A 24,999-nucleotide genomic window follows, 5' to 3' on the forward strand; every position below is an offset into this window, starting at 1 on the left:
AAGTGTTGTTAAAGTGATCTATACTTTTGGAACTCAAAACTAATCATCTACTTCTCACGTTTAAAGCCTGTCCGTGGCTCATGGATGAATAAGGTAGAAGTTGAAAACCTACACCATGGCGCACGAGGTCATTTATAACAATCTCTGAGGATTTCTCCCGTTTTGTTTTCAGCCCTCTCTCCCAACTCCTGATAGGGATCCTATTTTCCCTCCCCAAATGGGTATGGTTTCCCCAAACTCAAGAGGATATGTCCAGGCTCAGTGTTCTCTCATACTGTTCCCTTCTCACAGAACACGCTGCCCTTCACATGTACTTTCATACACCTGGATTAGCTCAAGTGCCACCTGTTTATGACCTATTTCCTAATCTCATTGCAGCCACCTCTCTTCCCTGTGTTCTCACTGTACGTTGTGCACACCTCTACGGCAGCAGTGACACTCGAAGGCATGCATTCACTTACAACTATGTCACCCTGCATGCTCTCCATACTGGTTGGATGAGTGGATATACGTTAATTGGGTTTTTTGGTGTTTTTTTTGTTTTGTTTTGTTTTTACAGCTATGTAAAAAATCTGTCAGTATCTTGTACCTAAAAGTATTTTAAAAATTTGTGGCAATGAATGAATTGCAAACAAAAGATCAGTAATCCCTTAATTTCTATATTAACTCAGCAAATATCTTAGGTTGTAATTACAAGTAGACTCTTAGATTATCCATCCGTAGAGCAGATATTTAAGAAGTTGGCGTCATTCAGATAAATAACAGACGCTCAAAATATTTGCATATTTCAGGTAATATATTCATTGGTAACATTTCAGTGATTTCAGAAACTAAATACTGACGTCTTAATATGTATATAGGAATGCACTGGATTTAATCCTCTTTAGTAATCGGAATGATCACTAAGAGAAATGCATGAGATATTTCTTAAACCCTAAGACTTAAGGGCTGCCTTCAAATTACCCATCTAATTTTTTGAATGAGGCTATTCCCCTATAGGAGATTTCTTTACACGAATGTCTTTAAGCATCACAGTTGTGTTTAAGCACATGTCAAATGATAGAGAAGGCACCCCAGAACATCTTAGTGAAACAGAAGATGTCGCACAGCACAACACCAAGCCTACCTTTCTGCATCAGAGGCAGTGCCTTTCCTAGTCTGTTTTTGGGTGCTAGATCTTTCAGACTTTCTGGAGTGCCTGTGGAATGAAATGTTAAAGAAATACAAAATATATGATGAATCAAGCTACGGTCATCTCATACAATGATAAAAGCAATAGACATGAAAAATGGCAACTATTTTACCTAAATGGTTTTGTCAGTCCGTACTTTTTAAAATAAAATGAAAATAAAAACCGGAACTAGTACTGTGTGGAAGACACAAGTTTCCTAACAGGAGACACAGAAGCTGACACCCCATCAGTGTAGATGCGTTAAGTCTACAGTCTTGACGTCATGGGGGTTCCTGCTGGGAACTGTGCCTTCCTGAGGAAGAAACAAACTCAACGGTGAAACGCAGTGATGATAAACGTGATGACAGTTGTGGTTTAGATGCTGAAAGACCACACACAGGGGAAGTGCCCTCCACTCTGACAGGTTGAAACTTGGTGCTACAAAGATGTTCTCCTATGCTTTTTCCTCCCCCAAAATTATGAAGAAAAGAGAAGAAAAATGCTCTAGGGAAACGTGTTTAACATAAATAAAAGTATTTAAAAATCAACTATTCAAATTACTTTTAAAAATTGTCATAAAGATACCTTTGCAATCATGTAGCATTTCAAAAACCTAATCATACGTCACAAATCAAAGAACTAATACAGTTCCTGATTTACTCTATGTTCTAAAAGTACGTATGTACATCGAACATTTGAAACCCGAAATGCATTTTCCTATAGAAATAATGCTTATACATAGAGTTTATCTCCCCAAGGCAGCTTACATATGTCTATTCAACCTAAAATGTGTCTGGACTACAATACATTTGAAAGAAATAAAAATAATATTGTGGTCAAGAAACTCACTTATTTAAAACAAAACAGAGAAACCATAAAAAAAAATTATAGTTTATCTTGATAATTGATTGTCTACAATTTATCCTTATTTTTATTTCCTGATATCCCTTCCTTCCAACAATGTTAAGGAGAAAACTGTCTTTTTTGGAGATATTATTAACATATAACATCGTATTAGTTTCAGGTGTATGACTTAATTATTCAATATTTGTGAATATGACAAAATGACCATCACAATAAGCCTAGTCAACACCCACCATCACTAGCTAGAAATTTTCTTCTCTTGTGATGAGAAACCTTAAGATCTAGTCTCTTGTCTCTACTCTTTTTACTTATTAAGGCCAGATGCTCTGAGATCCAGCATAGGTCCAGGCACAGGGATGAACATCAAAGTGCTGGGTCCGCCTCACAGGGCGCGTGCGCTTCTGGGGACGCCCGTCCCTCCCCTCTTCTCTCCCTGCTGCCACTTGCTCGGCTCACACGAGTTTGCCCTCAAACTCAGAATCTGGGTTTAGAATTCGGGTTCCAGCTGTGTATTCTTGAGACTTTCATGACTCTGGCATCTCGCTTCTGAGGAGGTGACAAAAGGGATGTGACAGAGGAGGGGCATCTCTCCTTACCATGTCCCTTGACTAGTTGGATATCAGGCTATTCCCCAGGAAAACTGTGGGCCAGGACTGAGGGAGGCACCACCTTATTTATCGTTACGACGATCCTTTGGGAAGGGATCCACCTCACAGATGAGGAAACAGGCTCGGGGCAGGCCACATGGCCGGTGGCAGAGCCGGGGCTAGAAGCTAAGTCCAGCTCCGGAGCTGCTTCTGTCACACGTTGCCCAGCAAAGAGGGTGCAGGGGTTGACTCTGACGCCTGCCCTCTGGGTGCACCCTTGTTCACAGAGGGAAGAGACCACAGTGCCAGGCACAGGCTGGGGCACGGAGGTGCTCCCTCCGACACTAAGGCATAGCTTTTAGCTACCTTGTTGATCGTGTGGTCGGGAGAGGGGACCGCAGGGTGCAGGGAAGCAGAGGGACCCTGAGTACTCGCCTGCACTCAACGCGGAGCTTGTGGGGAAGAGAAGCAGCTCCTGAAGCAAAGGGAAGCGAGCAGGTGCAGAGCAAAGGGGAGGTGCTCGGGGTGGGGCGGGGGTGTGTGTGGCAGAGGCAGAGGAAGAAGGTCTGCAGACCCTGGGGCCTGAGCTCGAAATTAAACGTCCTATATCATCTGGGGAAATTTATGCTTGGCCCCAGGAGCGCCCAGGGACCCGGAGAGCCAGAGTCCCTTGTCCCCTCTCAGAAGAGTGAGAGCCAAGTGAGAACCCAGAGTTTAAGGTCGAGTCATGAAGCTCACGGTCAGGAAGGGTTTTCACCCGCTCACTCACTCACTGACAAATATCTGTTGCGTGTGTATATATGCCAGGCACTGCTCTAGCTGCTTGGAATATGTCTGTGAACAAAGCAGACAAAATTTCTGCCTTCAAGCAATTCATGTTCTAGTGGTAGAAGACAAACCATAAGCACAGACAGAAACAGAAACAAAAAAACCCTCAAACAAGTAAATTGTATACCATGTCAGAAGGGGATCAGTGCTAATAACAGCAACGATGAACAGTCCACCAGGGCAAAGGGGGTTCAGAGATGTGGGGATGGATGGGGGCCTGGGGACAGGTGTGGATTGCAGTTTGACGGAAGATGCTCTGGAATGTTCAGGCGACGGTAGGTGGACCAGGAAGGAAAGTGTTGAGAGAGAAGGGTTCGTGGGTGGAGGGCAGGCACGAGAAGCACCTGCAGGCCTTTGTACCAACTTTCTACCTTCCTGTAGCAGAAAGGTGACAAGAATCTTTTAGAACTTCTCTGCTCTTCTCCTATCCCTAGTAATTTCTATGAGTCTGTCTAGACCCAACTGAGATCTTATTTCTTCTATAAAACTTTCATCTCTTCCACTTCTCATCCCTAAACGTAATGGGTTTGGATGCAAGGCTGAACATCACAGTACCTGGTGATGGTGATAATGACAACCATGACGATACTAACGGTGTCTAATATTTACTAAGAACTTGCTGCATTATCTCACCTAAGCTCACCAATCCAACAAGGAGGTACTAAGCTTTCAGCCTTTATAAGAATAAAGAGATTGAGGCTTAGGGGGTTAAGTCATTTGCTCTCAGAGTCTATAATCTCAATGTCCATGAATGCATTGCATCTGTGGCATAAATGACACTGGATCATAGTAGCTAAAAGCACGGACTCTAGAGACAAACTGGGTTTGATCTCTACTCTGTTTCTGACCAGCTGGATGATTTTAGTCAATTTACTTAACCTCTCTGGGCCTCAGTTTTTTCCACCTGCAAAATGGCAATAATAATACTATCACCTTACAGATTTTCTAACTCTAAATATTTCAGTATTACTCAATATTTGTATTGTAGTATTTGTAGTTTTTTGCAGTATTACATAGAACAAGGATTTGTAGTGCTTTTAGCATTACTTAAAATAGGAAGAGATCAATGCTATAAAAGTATTATTTAAAATGATAATAATATATATTTGTTTCTTGAAGATAAAGACTCTTATTCATCTGTAAGAGTATCAAACTCAATGTCCCATAACTGGATGACAAATATTCATGCAGAGGTTCATGCATCTAACTTTTGTTCTTGTTTTAGTGTTTAACCCTCTCGTTACGGATGCCCTTTTTTTCTCTCTTCAAATGGCACAGAAACGCACTTTATTGAAGATTCTTCTAAAGATTTCTACAAAGGACATGTCTTTATAATTCTTCTAACCACTTAAAAGAATCCTCAAGTTGAGCTAAAATGACATTCACTTGATTGTAATAATTCAGTGTAAAGCAAGAATAGAGAAGAAAATAGAAAATCCTACTGTCTTTTCTACCCCAAATCCTAAGTTATAGCTATGAATATATTGTATGCTTTAAACGCAGCTCTTTCTTGGAATAGGGTCTTATGATACGTAAACAAGAGAGGTTAAAACCATCAATTTATATTCTTGTACTATTTCCCTGAAACTATTGATCATGTGATCATAAAATGGATCACACTGAAAGGAACTACCTTCTGCCTTACACTACTCTTTCCTAAGTTCCTCATGGGCAGGAATTGTGTTTGGGTTATTACTGTAACATCAAAACCCAGGACATAGTAGCTTCTCAATAAACATATGTTGGCTAGGTGGTTAAAAAAGTAATATTTTGAGTATTCTACTGGAATTTGAGAGTCTAAAAAGTTACGTCAAGTAAAAACCTAATCGGGGTTATACAGTTCAGCTTACATCAAATCAAATAAATTTAGACATAAAACTTGGCATTGTTTTCTGGTCTTTGGTAAAACCTAAGATACCATAAATAAGAAATGCCCTCTGGTTGCTGCCTTATGCGTAACGAGGTGTCAGTCATCATTACTGGCCCAACACATGTTCATCATGACGCCACCAGGCAGCATGGACTCAGTTTTAGAGTCTTGAGGGCCATCAGAATTCAGCTAGTCCCTCTACAACCACCTAAATCTACAGATGAGGAAAATGAGTCCCAGGAAGGTTAAGTGACTTGTCCAAGGGAATACGGGCCTTAGTCAGTTGGTGAGGCACCGTCGTGGCCCATGGCCCTAGGTTCCCGCCCCCTCTGCCATCGAGTGACTTTGAATGACGATGTTCGTTGGAGGGGTCCTTAGACAAAAGCAAACAGAACAGTGACAGCGTCTCCATCATGTCTTAGTTATTTGGGGTTTTAACATGTGTTCTGTTGAATTAAAACAATTTTTTTTTTAACTTTTTATTTTATTTTTATTTTTGTCTTTTATTTTTTATTTATTTATTTATTATTTATGGCTGTGTTGGGTCTTCGTTTTCTGTGTGAGGGCTTTCTCTAGTTGTGGCAAGTGGGGGCCACTCTTCATCGCGGTGCGCGGGCCTCTCATTATCGTGGCCTCTCCTGTTGCGGAGCACAGGCTCCAGACGCGCAGGCTCAGTAGTTGTGGTGCACGGGCTTAGTTGCTCCGCGGCATATGGGATCTTCCCAGACCAGGGCTCGAACCCATGTCCCCTGCATTGGCAGGCAGATTCTCAACCACTGCGCCACCAGGGAAGCCCCAAAATTTTTTATCATTATTTTATTACATGTAAAGAATGTTTCTTTGGTGTAGATGTGCAAGAATCAGAGATCCTGAGTTTTTTTTAATTTCGCAACTTACAGTTGTATGATTTTGGCCTGATGCCTTCCAGTTCACAGGGCACAAATTAAGGTCCTTAAAAGCTATAAAGGTATATTCAAATGTAAGGTATAACAATAATTATTGTATTATTAAATGGAAGCAAGAGTAATAATCAAAAAGTGAGGGTATTCCTAATTAAGTCTAATTTTCTGGAAGTTCCATTTTTAATTATTATTCTCTATTAGATTAAGTGTGAAGATTCATGAAATGTACTAATGAAAAGAAAGGCAATTGTTAAAATCTGTTTCTGGGCCACTTTCCTTTCCTCATCTATAACTAAATTCAGTTAGAGCAACTCCCTGAAGACACTGATAAATAAAACTTTTCTGAAGATACTACAATTCTATTAAAGTGGAAAATTAACATGCTAATAAAATGAAAATATAGTCTGCTTTGGGGAAAATGTAATAAATTCTACCACATAATGTTTTAGTTATAATTAACACTGATATCATAAGAATATTTCCGTCTATATTTTGGTTGCCTATCCAGATGGCTTAATGTGAAATGCAAATCTTCATCATCTTGTTTCCTCATAATTTTGGGAAGGAAAAAATTAAATTTAAACAGAATCTACCTAAATAAGAAATGTTCACATACGGTGAAGATGGATGCATACAATTAAGATATATTTACCCTTTTGTTTATTATTGATATTTATGTATATGACTATAGCCATTAAATAGACTCACTAAGTATTTCAGTACATGGGTACATTTCATTCATTTAAATAAAGAACATCTTTGAAAAGCACAGATGATAAAGGATGTTATAAAGCAAACAAAAATGATTAGTGATGCACTGAATTTATAGGTGGTTCTACATTAACTCTGCATCTACATGGCAAGTATCATGAATTCTGGAAGTGAGAAAGTGGGTAATTTCTTTATCTCATAAATATTTTCAATGGAGAAAGAAGATTCATCCACTTTGAATAAAACAAAACCACTTGATATTTAAGGATAAAGATTCCTATAGGCAAGTAGCTGCTTCCAAGTTGCAAAAGAAATTAGAACTAGATTAGCAGAATAATTCAGGAATTAATTTTAAACACAGTGGGATACTGTAATTTAAACTGCTGGAAAATAACGTTATTTTATCAAATATTTTCCATTTTATTTAAGTCACATCAATAAATTGCCTCCTTAAAAGTATCATGTACACTGATGCAAAAGCATTCTTAATCAAAACAATGGAGTCAGTAACTTCAAGCCAATGAAGTACTAACATGCATCTCAAAATGTACCAAGTAAGAACTATTACCTCACATTTATTAAAATGGTCACTATCAAAACATTATTTTAATTTAAAAAGAATATGTTGTGTTTTCTTGAAAAAATATTTACCAAAAAGTTGAATTAGATGATGATAATAATATTAATAATAACAGTAATTTATGCTTGCCTTTCACACTTAAGGATGATTCATTCAATTGTGAGCACTAAACTCAGAACCTCAATGCTTCAGGGGTCCATTAAAATACAGTTTTTCTAACTTGCCACTCACAAATTTTGGTTAATTTGAAGCCACAAGTAACTCTCAATTTTACTAAGATTCATAACAGAGTTAGGTGCACACAGGTTCAAAAAAGTTACTATTTATAAATTAAAATAATGCCATTTACAAAGAAATACTTTGTTATTGGAGTGATGATTTTTAAAATTTTCAGTATTTTTAAAATTTTGCCAGAAAATTTTCACTAGAATTTTAAAGTCACAAACATTCCCTGGGGTTACAAACTTAGGTATTTTTTCCTCATCGTTGTTTTACAAAATCCTACAACTTCTAGGAAAATTCCTCCATCTAGAGAAACATGCTTCCATGTTAATTCCAAATAAAGCTATTGTACCACTTGAGATGACATCAAGATTTCGTACTGTTGAAATTAAATTATGGAGAAATGGTACATGAAAAATTGTGTGTGTGTGTGAACACACGCACTGTGTGAAAAAAGACGGCAACTCAATGCTTTCCAACTTACTAGAGAGCTCTCTTAAGCAAATATTTACTTACTGTATTACTATGTAGTTTCAAAATAATCAAATATGCTTTGATACCGGACATCCAAAGGTGATTATATAAATTGTCACTGATTTTAGAATATTTTTTTTAGCAACCAGTGACCTAGGGCAAAAGTCACCTGATGGCAAAATTCTTACAAACATTCACTGTCTCCAAATCTGATACCATGTTCACCTCATTTGTGAATCGGCAGAAACTTCTGAATGAGTAAATAAAGCTAATAGGAGGTGAAATGCAAGTGTTGTGTGTCTGAGCGGTTGCCACGGTTACCTATGAATTTAGCATCAGCTGATGCAGTAATTTCTCTCTCATTTTTATGGGCACTTATTACTCATATATTTTAATAATAAAAACTTACTGTAAATAACATTCTGTTCCCAACAGTAATAAATCATAGTATCAAGCCATTTAAAATGTATTTCCTTTCGTTGAACACAGAATTTACTTATAAATAAATCATAATAAAAAGTAAAATGTATGTTCAGAATTATGTATTAGGGAGAGTTTCCTTTAATAATCTTACCTAAAAGGACTATTTCTGCTTCTGAAATCTACCTTTAAAATTATATATAAAATCTATGAAATCAAATAACATAATTCACATGTTATTAAAAGACAACTAATCTTCAACTAATCTTCATCTCACGTACGTAAGAGCTAAAACTATTATTTGGATTTCCATGTTGCTTATCCTAAATCCAGATAAACTTACATTTATATTCACTACAGAGACCATCATACTTAATCGTCTTATACTCTAGCAATCATGACATAAGATGAAATCCAGAATAGTCTTTTATAAGAGGAAATTCTAAGTTCCCTGATGGCCATGACACTGCTTTTCTTAAACACTGTTGCGACTCTAGCCATTAGAATAGTGCACACAGTAAATGCACAAAAAATTTTTGCTGAATGAATGAGTAGCAATGTGGATGCACATTTTAAAATTTTATTTATACTATTATTTTATATTCTTATTTGAAAAGACTTTAAGTTTATAATAATTTTTAGATTGGAGATTTTACTAATTTTTCTAGTCCCATAAATTCTATCCTAGAAATCAGTTAGCAGTAGAAGGAACTAGATTTAAATTCCAAATACGTAAGTCATATTAAGAGGTAAAGGTCTTAAAGATTAAAGCATAATAAAATATTCAAAAAGCCTCCATAAAATACCACCTTGGGGTCCAACATTTGTAAGATGACTTATTAATCTTTTCTGAGTGACGGCGTTTAGTTTTTCTTTCAAATTGAAATATACTGAATAAAATGTCACCCATGTGTTGACTGAATTTCTGCTTCACCAGAAGAGAAGCAGCCAAAACTCCCATAACCTTTTGTAGCCAGTTGGGAAACGACATGGCCTACGTATAACGGCCATCACAAAAGAGGAGGACTGAGTGAACAACGCCCAAGAAGGAAAACAAAGCAATGGCACTTGTGGCACTTGTGACATCACAGCATGAAGTAGATTCAAAGCACTGATGTTATTTTTAAAAACCTACCTTGTTGACTGACCCTAGCCCTGGACAATATTTGGCTTAAAAATACAATATTCATAAAATAGATAAGAACCAGGTATTCTGCCTTAAATCAGGGAATATGCCCCAAAGCCTAAACTTCTTTATTAACAGAACAAGACGATGAAGATCAGATCATCAACCAGTATAACAAAAGAATAGGCTCTGTGATAGATCTTAATAAATTTTAAAGCACCTGAGAATTTTAATGTAGTCAAGCGTAGACAAAATCAATAGTTAAATATGTTTCTAGAAAATCGAAACCCTAAGACAAATGCTCATTAAGAGAGAACTCTCCCACCGGACCCGACTTTATTGTGTTTAAACCATGCCCTGTGCATGCTACCTTCACTTCAGGAAACATTCTAAGGTGCTTTATCAGAGGTGGATGCATTTAGTTTTGGAATCACCACCTCTTGCGCTCTGGCCCCTAAAAGGTAGGCATTGTGACCACATGGCTCTTGGCTACCCTCCACTTGGTGGCCTGCCAGCCTCTGGAAGCCACTTGTCTGTGGGGAGGAAGTGACTAGTACCTGTCATTCTCCGGAGATGCATGCTGGATTTGAATCCTGGGGCTAGGAGGCCGTCTCCTATCTAGAGAGGGGGACCATCTACCCCTGTTTGCCCAATGAACAAGACAGGAAAAAACAAGACATTTAGTAACTCCTAAAATAAAAGAATATATGGAACAAGAGAACTGGAAAAGCACCCCAAAAAGTCAAAGTGTAGATTCTTTGCTCCATAATTTACTCTTCATTTTTGCAGGCCTTGGAAAGATAAAGGACAATATTGTAAGAAAATAAATCTTGTAGCCTTACATGTGAATAGAGAAACAACTTATTTGGGAAGATGTTTGAAATCTCCTGTGTAATTTTGTTCCCTTAAATGTGGTGTATGTCTGCAAAACTATACGTACACATAAATACATATATATAACTTTACAAAGATGCATCCTTAAGCATCAGGCAGATGTCTGAATAAAATAGATTTCAGAAGCCACCAATGCTTATTTGATACTAGGTCTTGAAATGACTGGATAAAGTGGCAAAGATGAGGTGTGTGAATTTAATACAAAGCAGAAGCATAGTTTAAGTGGAAGAAATAAAACTCTCTAGTGTGGAAACAATAACATGAAGAAATAATTCATGGAAATACTACCAGTGAAGTCCTAACAAGTTTTCTGGGGGAAAACTGCAGGGTTAGTAACTGAAATGAAAAAATGGTGAGCAAAAACCACTGATGGATAAAAGTGGGAAATACAGATAAATGCCATGGTAAAATAGCATTACCTTCAAAAAATCTTGCTAATCTTTACTTGCAAAGGTATCTCTCCATGGGGTAAACAGTTGTTTTCTTATTTCAGCATTTACAAGAATACTGTTTTTATGATTAACAGGTAAATAAAAGTTTGAAACTTGGTTCATTCTTTTGTTTAACTATCTTGAGATTCTGTCTCTGCATAACCACAAATTACAGACACCCGGGCAAATACTGAAAAGAGGCAGTAAGGGACTGGACAGCCCAAATTTGGAAATTTTAATATATTAGATATGAACATTTTAAGCAGGATAATTTCTCTGCATATTGGCTTCTTCATATGCAACAAGAGATCACTGAATGGGGTTTAAGACTCGTCTAACTATACGATTTTATAATAATCCAAAGAAGACCAGTCGCAACGTTTTTTTAAAAGCCGTCTTCTTTTGCCGTTAACTTGGCTTCGTGGATTTATTAGACAATCTGGACAAAAGCAGCAGAGGGCTATCAGCATGTGACCAGGATACTTTTCGTCAGCAGGTGTTCTTCTCTGAAAGCCCTTGGGAACCCTGTCTGTCATCACTCAGCCTTGGATGGATTGAAGGAGGGCTCTGAGGAAGCCGTGAGGCAAATAAAGATACTGGAAAGCAGAATTTGGGCAGAAGAGAAAACTGTGTGGCATGTCCTCTGGAATGTGTTATGTGTTTGTGAAATTAAAAACAAATTTGCATTCATTTCAAATTATTGAATTATTTGAAATGATTATATAGTTGGTCAATCCAATCGGAATGCTTGAAAATGTATCTTTGCACTTTACTGGCTTTTGTTCTGCAGACACAATAAAGAAAAACATTTCTAAAATAGTTGAAAACAATTATAGCTAGTGTTTTCCACATGAAATTGTACTCAGTCATGAGAAAACTTAAGGTGTTCTTTAAAAATACAAATATAGAGTCAATATGTTTTTCTTTAAATATTTTTGAAGGAATAAGTAATATTCACTTGACAAGATTATGAATAACCTTGCTTCTTGAGGCAAAATTCCAGTCCTTGTGTTTATTTAAACACAAAAAGTAAAGAAAAATGCTATAATTATGAAACATGCAGTGACAGCCATGAAAGAGACAGGTGTACGTTTAGAAACAAGGCATTGTGAATGCAAGCTATTAAAAGGTAAACTTTTAGAAATATTCAGCATCATACATGTATACCTGTGCACTCAAAGTCCTTCTGAATATGCTGATATGTAGTCCCAATAACATAAATGTTTGCTTTACCCTCATATCTTGGATATGATGAGAGTAGGATCAACTTATACCCAATTTTTGTCCAAAGAACAGACATTACATAAGCTTTAATATCATGCATTTGTGAGCTTGAAATATACTAACGTTTTATATGTTTTTAAAACGTGTCCAACTTCTTTCTCTGTTTCTCCTATCACACAGAAGGACCAAAATTAGAATCTTTATTCCCTTATTATTGAGCAAAACACACACCTTCCACGTCCGTTTTCATGCTAGAAGCGAACATGGCAGGCTACACTGGAGTCATTAATCACGAAACTGAACTAAAACAGCCCCTTCTTGATTTTTCTTCCCAACTGTCTTGCCTGCAGGTTACCTTAGTTGCATTATTAGTGCTTTAATCTCAGGTATTCTAAACTCATTGATTCAGGAACATCTATTTGTTGGGAGCCCATCCTTTTCTCTGTGCTCAGAATAGGAGGGCAAGGGTCACTCTGGTGGCTGTGGAACTGAAGGAACAGGCTGGGGTCTCCCCAAATAAGGGGCTACAGTGTCTTGTTTTGCTTTGTTTGGGCAGTTACATCAACTACACCCAGCACAGAATAAGTAATGAATAAATATTTGCAAATATTTAAGTAAATAATAAGAGGATAAGATTTGAGGTTTGGGGGTAATACTGGTAAGAAATAATAAGAAACTTAACTAAGAAATCAACAGCGGTAAGGGGACCCACCGAGGAGATACAAGGACATAGAACTGACAGTCCTCAGCAAGCAATGAAATGGTTCTTACATTGGGGCTCTTCCCCCAGCAAGGATATACCTTACAACAAAAGTGCGTGTGTTTAAATGTGTCATTTGTATGTATGCTTGCATATTTACACATCTTTCAGTGGTGCATATGTCCTGGCAGAGCACGGCTAAGCAGCTTAACTATCTAAAAGAGAGATTATATGGAAATGTAAATCATTCATTCCCTAAATAGCACACACAAAAAATATCTGTGAAGTTCTGTCATATTAGACACCAAACCTGAACAGACTAGAGATCTGATTGTACAGTACATATTTTTATTGTCTCTTCCCATTATTCATTTAGTCCTTTGAAACCTTTTCCCCAATCCTATTTTAAATGAAAATTAATATAGGTGCTTATACTTTGGAACAAAGTTTATTTATTTCAATTCGAGTTACAGTTGTTAAGTTTTAGGTAGGGACTTCCTTTCTCTTAGGCCTTGTGTTTCCATGTGGAGGGAAATTCCTTCAAGTCCTACTTCGGGCCTCTCTCCACCCCAAGGAGGGAGGAGGGGGACTTTGTGTTAAAGAATCAAGCACTGATGACTTTTAGCCCTCTCTGGATTCCTCCTTCCGAATCAGTCTGCCTGCAAACAGCAAACACCACAGCAAATACACCCGCACAACAGCCTTCCGAAGGCAGAAGCCTCTCGTGGTTCAGAAAGCGTGGCAGCCTGTCGGTGCGTCACCAGCAAGCTTACAACCTGAAGTCCAGATCCTGAACTTGGTCACTGTATTTATGGTGATCATTAGATCTCCCACCCTGCAGTTCTTGGGTCTAGCTCACAACTGGCCACAGATTTGGGAGCAGAAAATAGGGGGTGTTTTTTAAGTTCCCCCAAAGCCCCAGATGGAACATTTACTAAGTAAAAAATAATAATGCTATCGCAAGAGATACCAAGGCCAAATATGATCCCTGACCTCCAGGAGTGCAATCTAGGGGAAGAAGCACGCATGACTATGTGAAATAGAACGTATGCAATATTACACGGGCCCAGAAAAGAGAGTTAATAATTCTGCCTGGCAAGGAAAGGCAAGCACGTGCGGGAGAGGTTAAGAGAAGTTTTATAGACGAAATGGTTATTTGACCTCCTGTTCTGAAGAATGAGGAGAATTTTTAGGCAGACAACAAAGGAAAAAGGGTATTTCAATTTTAATGGGAAAAAGACTTGAGACAAAAACTAACAGAACGATTAATAGAGCTTATGAGAAATTAAAGGGGCAAGAATGGCACCGGAAGTGGGGATGGGCTATAGTATAATGAAGGGGGGGGATCTGTTTTGGAGATTCTCGAAGGAGAACCGATAGGACTTCTTGTCTCATCAAATGAGACGAAGGAGCAGGAGAAGTATTTCCAGATTATGTGGATGGTTATATGTCAAAGCTGCCAAAGTAGAGGGACATTTCTGAAGAGAAAGCATTTTGCTGGCAGAGGATGTGAGGGAGACAGTGCATTTGATTTAGACTTTTGATGCACACAGGGCCTACCAACCACCGAGAAATTTAGGCCTGGTTTGTAGGGGAGGGTCTGGCATGACCAGTTACAGTGGAGTGTTGTCTTTATATGTATTAGTGTGGAAACTTTTTTTTTAAGTTTATTTATTTATTTTTGGCTGCGTTAGGTCTTCCTTGCTGCGCGCGGGCTTTCTCTAGTTGTGTCGAGCGGGGGCTACTCTTCGTTGTGGTGCGTGGGCTTCTCACTGCGGTGGCTTCTCTTGTTGCGGAGCACGGGCTCTAGGTGCGTGGGCTTCAGTAGTTATGGCATGCGGGCTCAGCAGTTGTGGCACGTGGGCTCAGTAGTTGTGGCTCAAGGGCTCAGTAGTTGTGGTGCATGGGCTTAGTTGTTCCGCATCATGTGGGATCTTCCCGGACCAGGGCTCGAACCCGTGTCCCCTGCATTGGCAGGTGGATTCTTAACCACTGCGTGACCAGGGACGTCCCGGTGTGGAAACTTTTGATTGACAGACATATAATTTCAGGGATGGGATGGGCGGGGCAAAAGAGGAAAGCTGAGGGGGAGACAGGGAGGAAAAGCAGCCTGTAAAGGAGACTGTCTTAGCACAGAGGTGTTAGGGAATTTGTAGAGGATGCTGAAGAAAGGAGAGGTTAGATTTCTGGAAGAGGTCAAGGAAGAAGATAAAACATCCGAGGAAAGGAATCATTCTCCAGTGGCTCTAGAAATCAGTGTTTCTGAACACGTAAGCAACATTCTGTTGTAAAACCTGGGAAAGGAAAGGTTAACAGCAGGCCTGTAACTCACTCCTTCCAGATCAGGGAACAAGGGGGAACCGATGACCTCAAGCTGACCTTGACACAGATGAAGGAAAGTACAGTGACCTTGACCAGACCTCCTTGTAAGCATGCAGTGGTATTTGCTAGAGAAAAGATAAAAGAGAGCCCTTATCTATTCAACGTCTTCAGCAGGATACAACTAGTCTTTCTAGATCTTTCACTATAAACGAACTCCAAATTTCCTGACTTATGGGTCACGACTGGATGGGGCAACGGGGTAACCCCTACGTATTTTTGCTAGTTGTGTAATCAACAGAATATATTATATAATGGAGATGCTCAAACACAGAAATTACTTCCTTTACAAACAGTGTCTCCACATGCCTGTCTCAAAATTCATCTGTTAACCTGGGCCAAACCATCCTCATAAGGAAGAAAAGGTCGGCCTGATGGTTTTGGGGTCCTTCGGGAAAACAACATGCTAACTGTGCCTGGTGCTTCTTTATCTTGGAATCATCAGTGAAGTGTGGTGTGGGGTACTGAGTCTGCTTTAACAATTTCATCCTTTGTACTAACACAGAACTTCCTTTGCTTTCAGAGTTAGTGAGGATACTCCAGAAAAGGGCATTAAGTAGGTATAACAGCATATACATGTTCATCAAGATGGTTTAGAATCAGCAAATTGTTTGACCTCGATAGGTTACAAGGCTGTGGAAATACTGATATGTCACCATCTCAAGAATATGAAGTTATGTCTTTAACAACTTTTCTATAATATCTTATCTACTAGGTATATGTCAGGCATTGATCAGCTCTCTGGTCAGTCACAAGAACTAAGTAACCTGGAAAACCCTCAAAGCTTCCCCAGTTCCTACTTTCCTCACATCCTGTCTAGGGACTTACAGGTGCATCTTCCAAAGAGCACAAAGCCCCCACTGCTGGTCCTGCTCTGTCCTGTTTCGAAGTTGCTCAGAGGTCTGTGCCCAGAAGGACGGCATCCTCCACACCAAGACACACCGACAGCATCTGTAGATTTCCTGATGAGAACTCATCTCACTTTATTTTCTTCTTGACAAAAAATTGACCCCAATAAGTTAAAGAACATTAGTAATACCGATTCCAGTCCCCTTTCATTTTTTTTCAAGGGGAAATTTCGTTTTTATTCAATAGACAGAGTGAAGGTAGGTTTCAATCATATCTTCTCTTCTTCTATCAAAAGTACGTATCATAAGTGAGTGCACTCAGACTTCACTATGACCTGTAAAAGAATCGCGGCCAGATTATTTGTCTACAGGTTGGCCTGTTCTAAGGGTATTATCAGAGATGAAATTCAGCAATACATGGATCTGTAAATTCTCTGGCTTCAGCGCAACAAGAAAACACGTGCTCGACAGGCTTCAGCAACAGAATAAAACTGTACTGTCCAATGTAGTAGCCACAAGGGGCCAAGGAGCACTGCGAAAAAAGGAATGCAAAATATCTCCCTAACAGTTTTTAATTGATTATATGTTAAAATGATAATATTTCAGATATATACTAACGTATTCAAGTTAATTTCATATTTTTATATGGCAAGCAGAAAATTTAAAATTATGCCTGTGGCTCAAACTGTATTTCTATTAGACAGAACCAATATAGATGATATTTAAGATGTTAGGGTATTGTTGTAGTCAGAAGATTCCGCTGACTTCATTCTATCCTTGTTTTAACACTAACCAGAAACATATAAGGAAATAATAATACGTAAAAAAATATAAAAGTATTTTTTTCTTGCTAGTCTTGTATATATTTTTGGGGGGGTAATAGACAACAAACGAGAATAATGAAACAATTTCAATTGCGATTTTAGAAGAGCCCATTCAACTAAAGAAGAGCCCATTTCAACTACAATTTCTTCTACAAATGTAAAGAAATACAAAAAGTTAGATTCCATTGTTTTCTATTACAAATTCTGCAAATACAAAAGAATACAAAATTAAAAAGTAGATTTTTTTAGTAGAATCTTATGAAGACACTAAAAAATGAACATGTCTACCTGTGCCAATCATTAAATTCCAGAAAGAAACATCTCATAAATAAATGAGTAGAATCAGACTAGAAAGTTTGCTAAAGGAAAGCTTTAAGCAGCCTCTGAAGAAGAGGAAAAGTGGGTTATGTTAACACAACTAAACATTTTTCTTCAGGATTTGTCAAGAGGTAGTATGCAAATTTCTAGTGAATAACTTCTAATTGAAAAGAGATAACAATTATAACCAAGACTATCAATTATAACCAAGTTTACTGGGATAGAAAGTTCCACCACAATGGAAAAATTAGCTGCTCACAATTAGGAGACAGCGTAGTACATGATCACTGAATTAAAGTCAGAATTATTTATTAATCAGTCAATTTAAAGTGTTCAGCAAAATTACATATGTGTGTATATAATGTGCCTTTATTTTTGTAAGGCATCAGGAAATCTATGATAAACATACTATTTTTTGTTGAACTATAATTTAAGGCAAAACGATCTATATCAAAGAGCAAGTTGATTTAAAAAAAAAACAAATATAGATGCACAAGGGAAGTATTCTATCTAAATAATATTCTTGTTTTGCGTTTATGGAAGATTGTAGTTGAACCCATAAATACTATTTATCAGCGGAAGTGCTAGGAAAGTGATCTTCCCCTTCAGATAACTCACTGGCCCTCACAACCATATCAGCATACTGAAGGCTCCCTGAGTAGGTGTAAAGAAAACCACTGAACAGCAACAAAAGGGGAAAAGCAGCAGCGAGCAGCAGTTACAAATCACGTCACGCCATTTGCAACAGCATTCACGGAAATATGTGTATGTGCTCCCTCTGGCTCCGCCACATACACACATCTCTACACAGGCGTGTACGGAAGGGAGGGGAAATGCAGACAGTCGGCAAGTGAACGTGGATGAATAAGCTGTGAGACTCAGTGACACAAAACAAAGTGATAGGGAAAAAAATGACTGTACAAAATGACAGGAAATTAAGAAAGTCTTTATACCTTTCTCGTTCTGGTGAATGCAAACTAGCATCTGGTCTCAAGCAGTTGGTACTAGCACTCCTCGCCCTGTCAAGGGAGGGCTGCAGGTCACTAGTGCCAGCGCATTGCATCCAGGGTGGAGGAGAAAGACAGAGAAAACAGAGAGAGGAAGACCAGTTAGAGAGGAAAGCATCGAGTCCTGTCCCCTTTACACAAAGTGCAGAATCACTGCGAGTCGGTTCATAAGGGTGTGAGCGCTGACAGGATGGCCGTGCACAGTTTTGTTTAGAAAATGACACTAAACAAAGATTATGCTTGAATTGCTTTGCATAATTTTTTTAAAAGGGTCTCAGACTGAAAAAAATGAGGCTAAGTCACACCTACTTATGAAAAAACTGGATACAGAAAGCACTGAAACAAAATGCCTAACACTTCATTACCAAGGACAGATGCCACACCAAAACAAAATGAAGGACAGCAGAGGAGGAAAATTTTACAACTCAGCTATTTTGGTTCAAACACTAGACAGGGGAGGTGGACGGTATGATGTCCAAATGTCCTTACCTAACCAGAATCTCATCAGTAAACCTCAGTGCTCTCGAGTGAAAGCATTCATGGTGAAGGGGTTTGGTTTTAGTATGTGCAGGCAGAATTGAGCTCCACAAAGTAAAATTGTCCAAAAATAAAATAATATAAAATCAATTCTCATAATTGAAATCAACAAGTAAAACAACAAATAAATGACAAAGACGACAACGACTAGAGATCTGATATTTGAGTAAGTAGATTTCATTTAGAGAAATATTCTAGCATAGGTTTTATAATTAAAGCTATTTTTATTTTTTTATTATATTTTTAAATTAGTTTTTATTGGACTATAGTTGATTTACACTGTTGTGTTCGTTTCTGCTGTACAGCAAAATGAATCAGTTATACATATGCATATATCCACTCTTTTTAAGATTCTATTCCCATATAATTAAAAAGTAATGGGCAGAGTTCCCTATGCTATACAGGAGGTTCTTATTAGCTACCTATTTTATATGTAGTAGAGTGTGTATGTCAACCCCAATCTCCCAACTTATCCCTCCCCCCTTTCCCCCTTAAAGTTATTTTTAGATATCATGAGTTTTCTCTGTATATAATTAATTTTAAGAGGAAAAGCTAATGCTTTATTAGAAAGTAAATTTGCTATCTTTAGTTGGTGAGGGATTAGGGATTAGTTTATAACTGAGACTCACTGTTATGACTCTTACCTGTAAATATTCCAGTGGGAACAGTTCTCTAACAAGCACATCTTGGGCGGTAATGTTTTATAGTGCCTAACAAGATGTCTGGAACATGGGAACGCAGACACACAGGAAACAGAAAGATACATTTGAAGTGAATTTTATCAGGATATGAAAAAAGTAGGAGACCTAGAAAGCTACAAACACAGATGGATCTTTCATTTTCCTCAGAAAAACCAAAATAATTATTTGAAGGTAGGAAAAGAACTGTTAAATATGGAATCATAGACATCTGTCTTCATAATTAAGATGAAGACTCTAAATTATAGTTTAAAAGCCTTAATTTGAAAAAGATTTGAGAACTACACTCTATGAAGTAACCAACATGAAACTTACTATTTAATCCCTGTTTAATATTATACCTGCTTCTATGGAAATAACTCATAGCTAAAAGTATTAATCAGATAATTTATGAAATTTGGGAATTAATATGACTAAAAGTTACTACTCTAATAACAAGCAAAATGCTGACCAGCATTGCAGGGACAAGGCTGGTCACGGTACTGAAGACAGCAAAGGAAGGAAGATCAAGAGGTGACTGCAGTGGGCAAGTCCTTTCCATTTATCACCTTCTGGATACAAACCCAACAGCAGGTAACACTTATCACCAGAAACTGGGTGGGATGGGTATTAGCTGCAACCAGAATATGAATTCTGATTTGGCAGAAGCAAGGCCCAACATCATCTGAATGCCTTTAAAACCTGTGAGGACATCTGGACTGTCTATATCACCAAGGGTAAACTAGGTCCTGTCAATGAATGTTTTGGTAATTTAATAATGTTTCTACAAAATTTAACTGTCAATAATGAAAATGTATTGTCCATTTTGGCTTACGTTAAAGTATGATAAAATCAGGAATAGAATAAACATTTGCTGAGGACATATTAAATAACAAACACCCCCATGGGTTTATTCATGTTTATACTAATGGTTGATTCAGGAAATCTTTTAAAGCTTTGGTTTAAAATGTATTAAAGTACCATATTCGAGCACAGATTGAGGACACTTTTACTGAAGCAAAGGATTCAGCCTGCTTCATAGACAGAATCTTCTTTTCAACTCCTAAACCTTAGGCAACTGTCTTTAGTAACAAGTTGCTATATAACTTTTCTAAGCAATTGGTTCAAAAGTGAATTTTTTTGGGGGGGGTACTCTCTAACAGGGGTCAGCAGAGAATGGAAATAGAATGAAAAGTGGCCACAGTTTTTAGTTTGAAGGTCCACGTTGGCTTTGCCATTTATTGGCTGTGAACCTGGATGATTCAAGTCATCAAGCCTTTTTCTACATCTATATCATGGAGGAAATAACAATCTTTAACAGGGATGGTGTGAGGATTAAGTGAAATAACAGGTACAAAGGGTCTAGGACACAGTAAGGAAGCCACAGCATTTTCTGTACAACATGACTGTCTCAGGAAAGGTTTTATGGAAAAAGCATTTGATAATAATAACAGTGAGGAGGGGGATGAATTAAACAATATGAGACAGATTTCTGTAGTATGTGACTTTGATATGCTGTGCGTATAAAATCTCCAGGGAGTGGCTTTAATTTGCAAAGTTTCCAAAATATGTTTGACTCACAAACTCTTAAATTGGCTGAACTTCATGCGGAACCAACTCCTCAGAACACATTTTTGGAAAAACTAGTTTAGTGGAAAACTTCAAATAGACCTGATTTTGAATCCTTGCTCTGTTACATGTCAAATAAAACTTTCTTAGCATCTTTCCTCATCTGTGAAATGAGGATAAAAATGTTCATATGATACAACTATTGTCAGGACATTGAGATAAAATTCATTAAATAATTACCACTGTGCTTGGTACTCAATGAATGTTATTTTCCTTGTTTACTGGAAAGTAGTAAATCCACAGGTTTTATTCTTAAAAGTCGTAAGTGAATATGATAGGTTGTATTCTGAAGATAAGATTTTACAAAATGATGAAACTACTAGCTTATTCTATTGTGCCTATCCTGTTATTTTACCTTTGAAAGTGGGATGTAACGGAAAGAAAAACAATATATTTAGTGATTCTGTTTAGCTTATTGGGGTGAATGTGTTAAAAAATACCCACACATTGGGGGCTGGGCACACACCAGGTGCCTAATAAATATGAAGGTTTTGTTTTGTTTGTGTTTTATAGTTGTGGTCACCCCAACGGGACCATGAGAAAATTTTCTGAATCTGTAAAGAAATCATTCCTATTAAACAATTTGTCAGGACAACCAAAGTAAGGCTGGAGGTTTTCGAATTATAAAGAATTGAGCTGATTTGTACAATAGTTAGGATTTTACATTATTTCTCCAGTTTGCAAACAGAACTAACATCCCTCATTTTTCCCTGTGGCACTGCACACAGGGCAGTAGTTATCACTAGGAGAGTTTAATATATGTAAAAAGTTAGTTCTCATTCGGGTGACCATGTTCAATTCCTGAGCAGAAGCCCAGGTCCACACAGACACAATAAACCTGCATTTGCGTTTGTGTCTCAGGTTTTCCAGGTACAGCTCTTTCCTTCTCTCTCCTGTTTACTCTTTATTGGTCATAGTATTTGAAAGAGTTTATCTGTGTGTGTTGGTTCATTTGTCTCACCTAGTTACTACTTCTTTACCTTCCATTAACTTCACATTGACAATAAATATGCACAGACTGTATTCTGTGAGTAATCTGTAAAAGGACTTATTTGGGATATGAGATCCAAGATGTAATGAGATGAAAATAAAGTGCTAGGTTCTCAGCTCCAATTTAGACGACAATAATGTATCCCCTCTTCTTCTCATCTTTAAGGAGGCTTTATACCATTACGTGTCTCTATGGGAAAGTTGGTAGTGTAGCATTTCTGACCTGGTGAGGGTACGAAGGAAGGGAGGGCTTAGAAGTTAAAACAGGTCATATATCCGCACTCTTTATCAAGAAGGAAACTGAAGCTCAGCTCTTAAAAATGAAGTGGTAAAGATCTTATTAAAAGCAAACAGAAAGAAAACAACAGTAGAATCAAAACATAAAAATAAAAAAAGGCTAAAACAAAGTGAACTTATAATCACGGAAACAGTAACACTGCCACGCACAGATCAGACCTCTTGTGTCTAGATGGGTGCGTGTGTGTGTGTGTGTGTGTGTGTGTGTGTGTGTGTGTGTGTGTGTGGTGGGGCTCACAGCGAGGTTATAGAATTTTAATTGCAGAAATCGGTTCCTCGGTTTTGGAAATGTGTGAACAGTTCCACAGAGGCTCAGCAGCCTCTGGATTTCAAATATTTTGATAGAAAAGCAGTCTGCCTGGATCAGAATTCAAATATATTTGGAACCTTTTCCACAACCTCCATATAAAACAAAACCAATTTTGAACACTGGGGAGATTAATTTCACGTATTCGTAATAATACCGCTAAGGGGGAGACGGAAGCAGAGTAGAATGGAAAGAGTCATCACACACAGTTACCGTCACCAAATTCCTGTATTTACCTGGTGGTGTGTAGGCATTCTGCACTTCGTCCTCGTTTTGCTCTGGGAAGCATGAGAAGCTCACTGCACAGACAGGATGGGTGGTGAGTGAAACAGATAAGTTATGAGGCATTAAATGACATGGGTTATGCCAATGGTATGCCGATGACAACATGAAAAGGGAAGAAACCAGATTGTCTACACTAGCATATTTGCTTGAGAGGTTAAACAAAAATAAACATGACAGTACTTTTAAAATTTTCAACAATAAAGTACAAACATTATGGTCGAAGTCCTGGCTGTTGCTGATTTGCTATTGTATTTCAAAGTGATTTCACAGAGTATCAAGGCAAAACTAAACTAAACTGAACCTTCCCCAAATAAGACGTAGAAATCTGTTTCCAATTCTAGACACTTAGGTATTTTAATAACTTTTAAAAGCCCTATAAATCTGGCTTTTCTGATACTAATGGGAACCCTAAATTTTTAAATTTCTTTTTAGCAACTCAAAGCATGACAGTTTTCTTGGCTCTTATAGCCTGTAAAATGCAATATCACTTATTCTGTTTCTCCTTTACCAACGAAGAACATACTTGATTACGAATGTTTTATCTTAAAACTGATACTTTTTCTACACTCAAATTAATTTCACTCTATTTAATGCCTTGGTCCAGAAGTCCTTCTTTTTCCCCCTCCTCACCTAAATTCATGGTGGCCCCAGTGAATGTCAACAAAGGGACCCTCACCTGACTCCACTCCACCTGAGCAGCGGGGACCCCCTCCTCCGAGCAGTGCTCTGTCCCAGTAAGTACCACAACCTCAACTCCTGAAGGTCATGGCTCCAGCAGGGTGACAGTTAGCGAGCTAAGAGGCTCTCCTTGAGTTCTGTGTCCTTGACTACACAGCAAAAATCAATCATTGTGTACCAACCTCATTCCCTACCCTTCCCTAAAAGTTTCTACACTTCAAAAAGCCACAAGACACGATTCAACCAGCTGGGGATTTGAACAACCCAAAACAGATCCTGAGCTTGTGGTCAGGCCCGTCTTACAGGAAGGGCATTGGTCTGAGGAGTAAGTCCGCGTCCATGTAGAACCATGGAGTCATAACATCAAATAAGTGCAGAACTAAGCCTAAGTACACATCCATAGAAGAAAGAATCCATTTCAATATTTTGTATTTTATAGACATTTTAGGTAACTACATTTTATGAGAAGTAGGTGTCCTAAAAGATATTACTGCTGAAGTTTTCACAGAAACTCTGCAATAGTAACTGTCTTTCAGGTGACCTGTACCCAAAAACTTTTTATTGCAGAAAAAACATAATTTTATAATTACATAAATAATATCCCAAAGACTGCAACCCACAAAAAATAAAATATTTGAAAATTGCTTATGTAGACTCCCTTCTATAATTTAGGTTAGTATCTAAGTCAACAACAAACTGTACATTTAAAACTGGCTAAACATAAATTCTGATTTTTTTTTTAAATGCACCTTTTATGACAATATAATATTAGTCAAATATTTCCCAGAGTTGCATTTCTATTAGAATATCTTAAGAGTCGTTCCTTGGGAGAAGTTCAGTTTTGAATGATGAAATACTTTTCCTGTCTTTTGCACTATGCCAAGATACCTATCATAGACGAAAACAGAGCAAAGAAGACATACAGTGCTGAGATCATAACGTGAACAAATACCTGTCTTGTTCTGATAGACACTGACTGTCCACATCTCCAGGTCTGTGACCAACTGGGCTGCAGGACACATCGTGGTGTCTGGTTGGAGAACGTGACCTTCTTGTTGGATGAATTTCATCTAGACTCCTGAAATGATTGCAAAAATTTAAATGCATCAAAATGTACCACCTTCCCCAAACAGGCTGACAGACTAACAGGAAAGAATGCACGGTAATTGGCAAATAACTGATATGGCTTGAAAAGTGCTGGCCTCGTCACCAAATACCT

General features: G+C 37.9%; 1 protein-coding gene across 49 annotated transcripts in view; it reads right to left on the minus strand.

Moving 5' to 3' along the window:
- The window catches only part of RIMS1 (regulating synaptic membrane exocytosis 1), a 474,848-nt gene that overhangs the window by 120,748 nt on the left and 329,101 nt on the right, over positions 1–24,999 (minus strand). For 13 of the 49 annotated variants that reach the window (XM_036871559.1, XM_036871585.1, XM_036871589.1 and 10 more), the window contains 3 exons: positions 24,733–24,858; positions 23,054–23,116; positions 18,327–18,416 (listed from right to left, as the gene is read on the minus strand). In XM_036871559.1, coding sequence (XP_036727454.1) covers positions 18,327–18,416; positions 23,054–23,116; positions 24,733–24,858 — 279 coding nt within the window. Of the gene's footprint in view, positions 1–1,126; positions 1,199–10,312; positions 10,397–18,326; positions 18,417–23,053; positions 23,117–24,732; positions 24,859–24,999 lie in introns of all 49 variants that reach the window. The other 36 variants (XM_036871558.1, XM_036871583.1, XM_036871587.1 and 33 more) reach the window with 8 other exon arrangements.

Source organism: Balaenoptera musculus, chromosome 12, assembly GCF_009873245.2.
Source record: "Balaenoptera musculus isolate JJ_BM4_2016_0621 chromosome 12, mBalMus1.pri.v3, whole genome shotgun sequence".
NCBI classification, from domain to species: domain Eukaryota; kingdom Metazoa; phylum Chordata; class Mammalia; order Artiodactyla; family Balaenopteridae; genus Balaenoptera; species Balaenoptera musculus.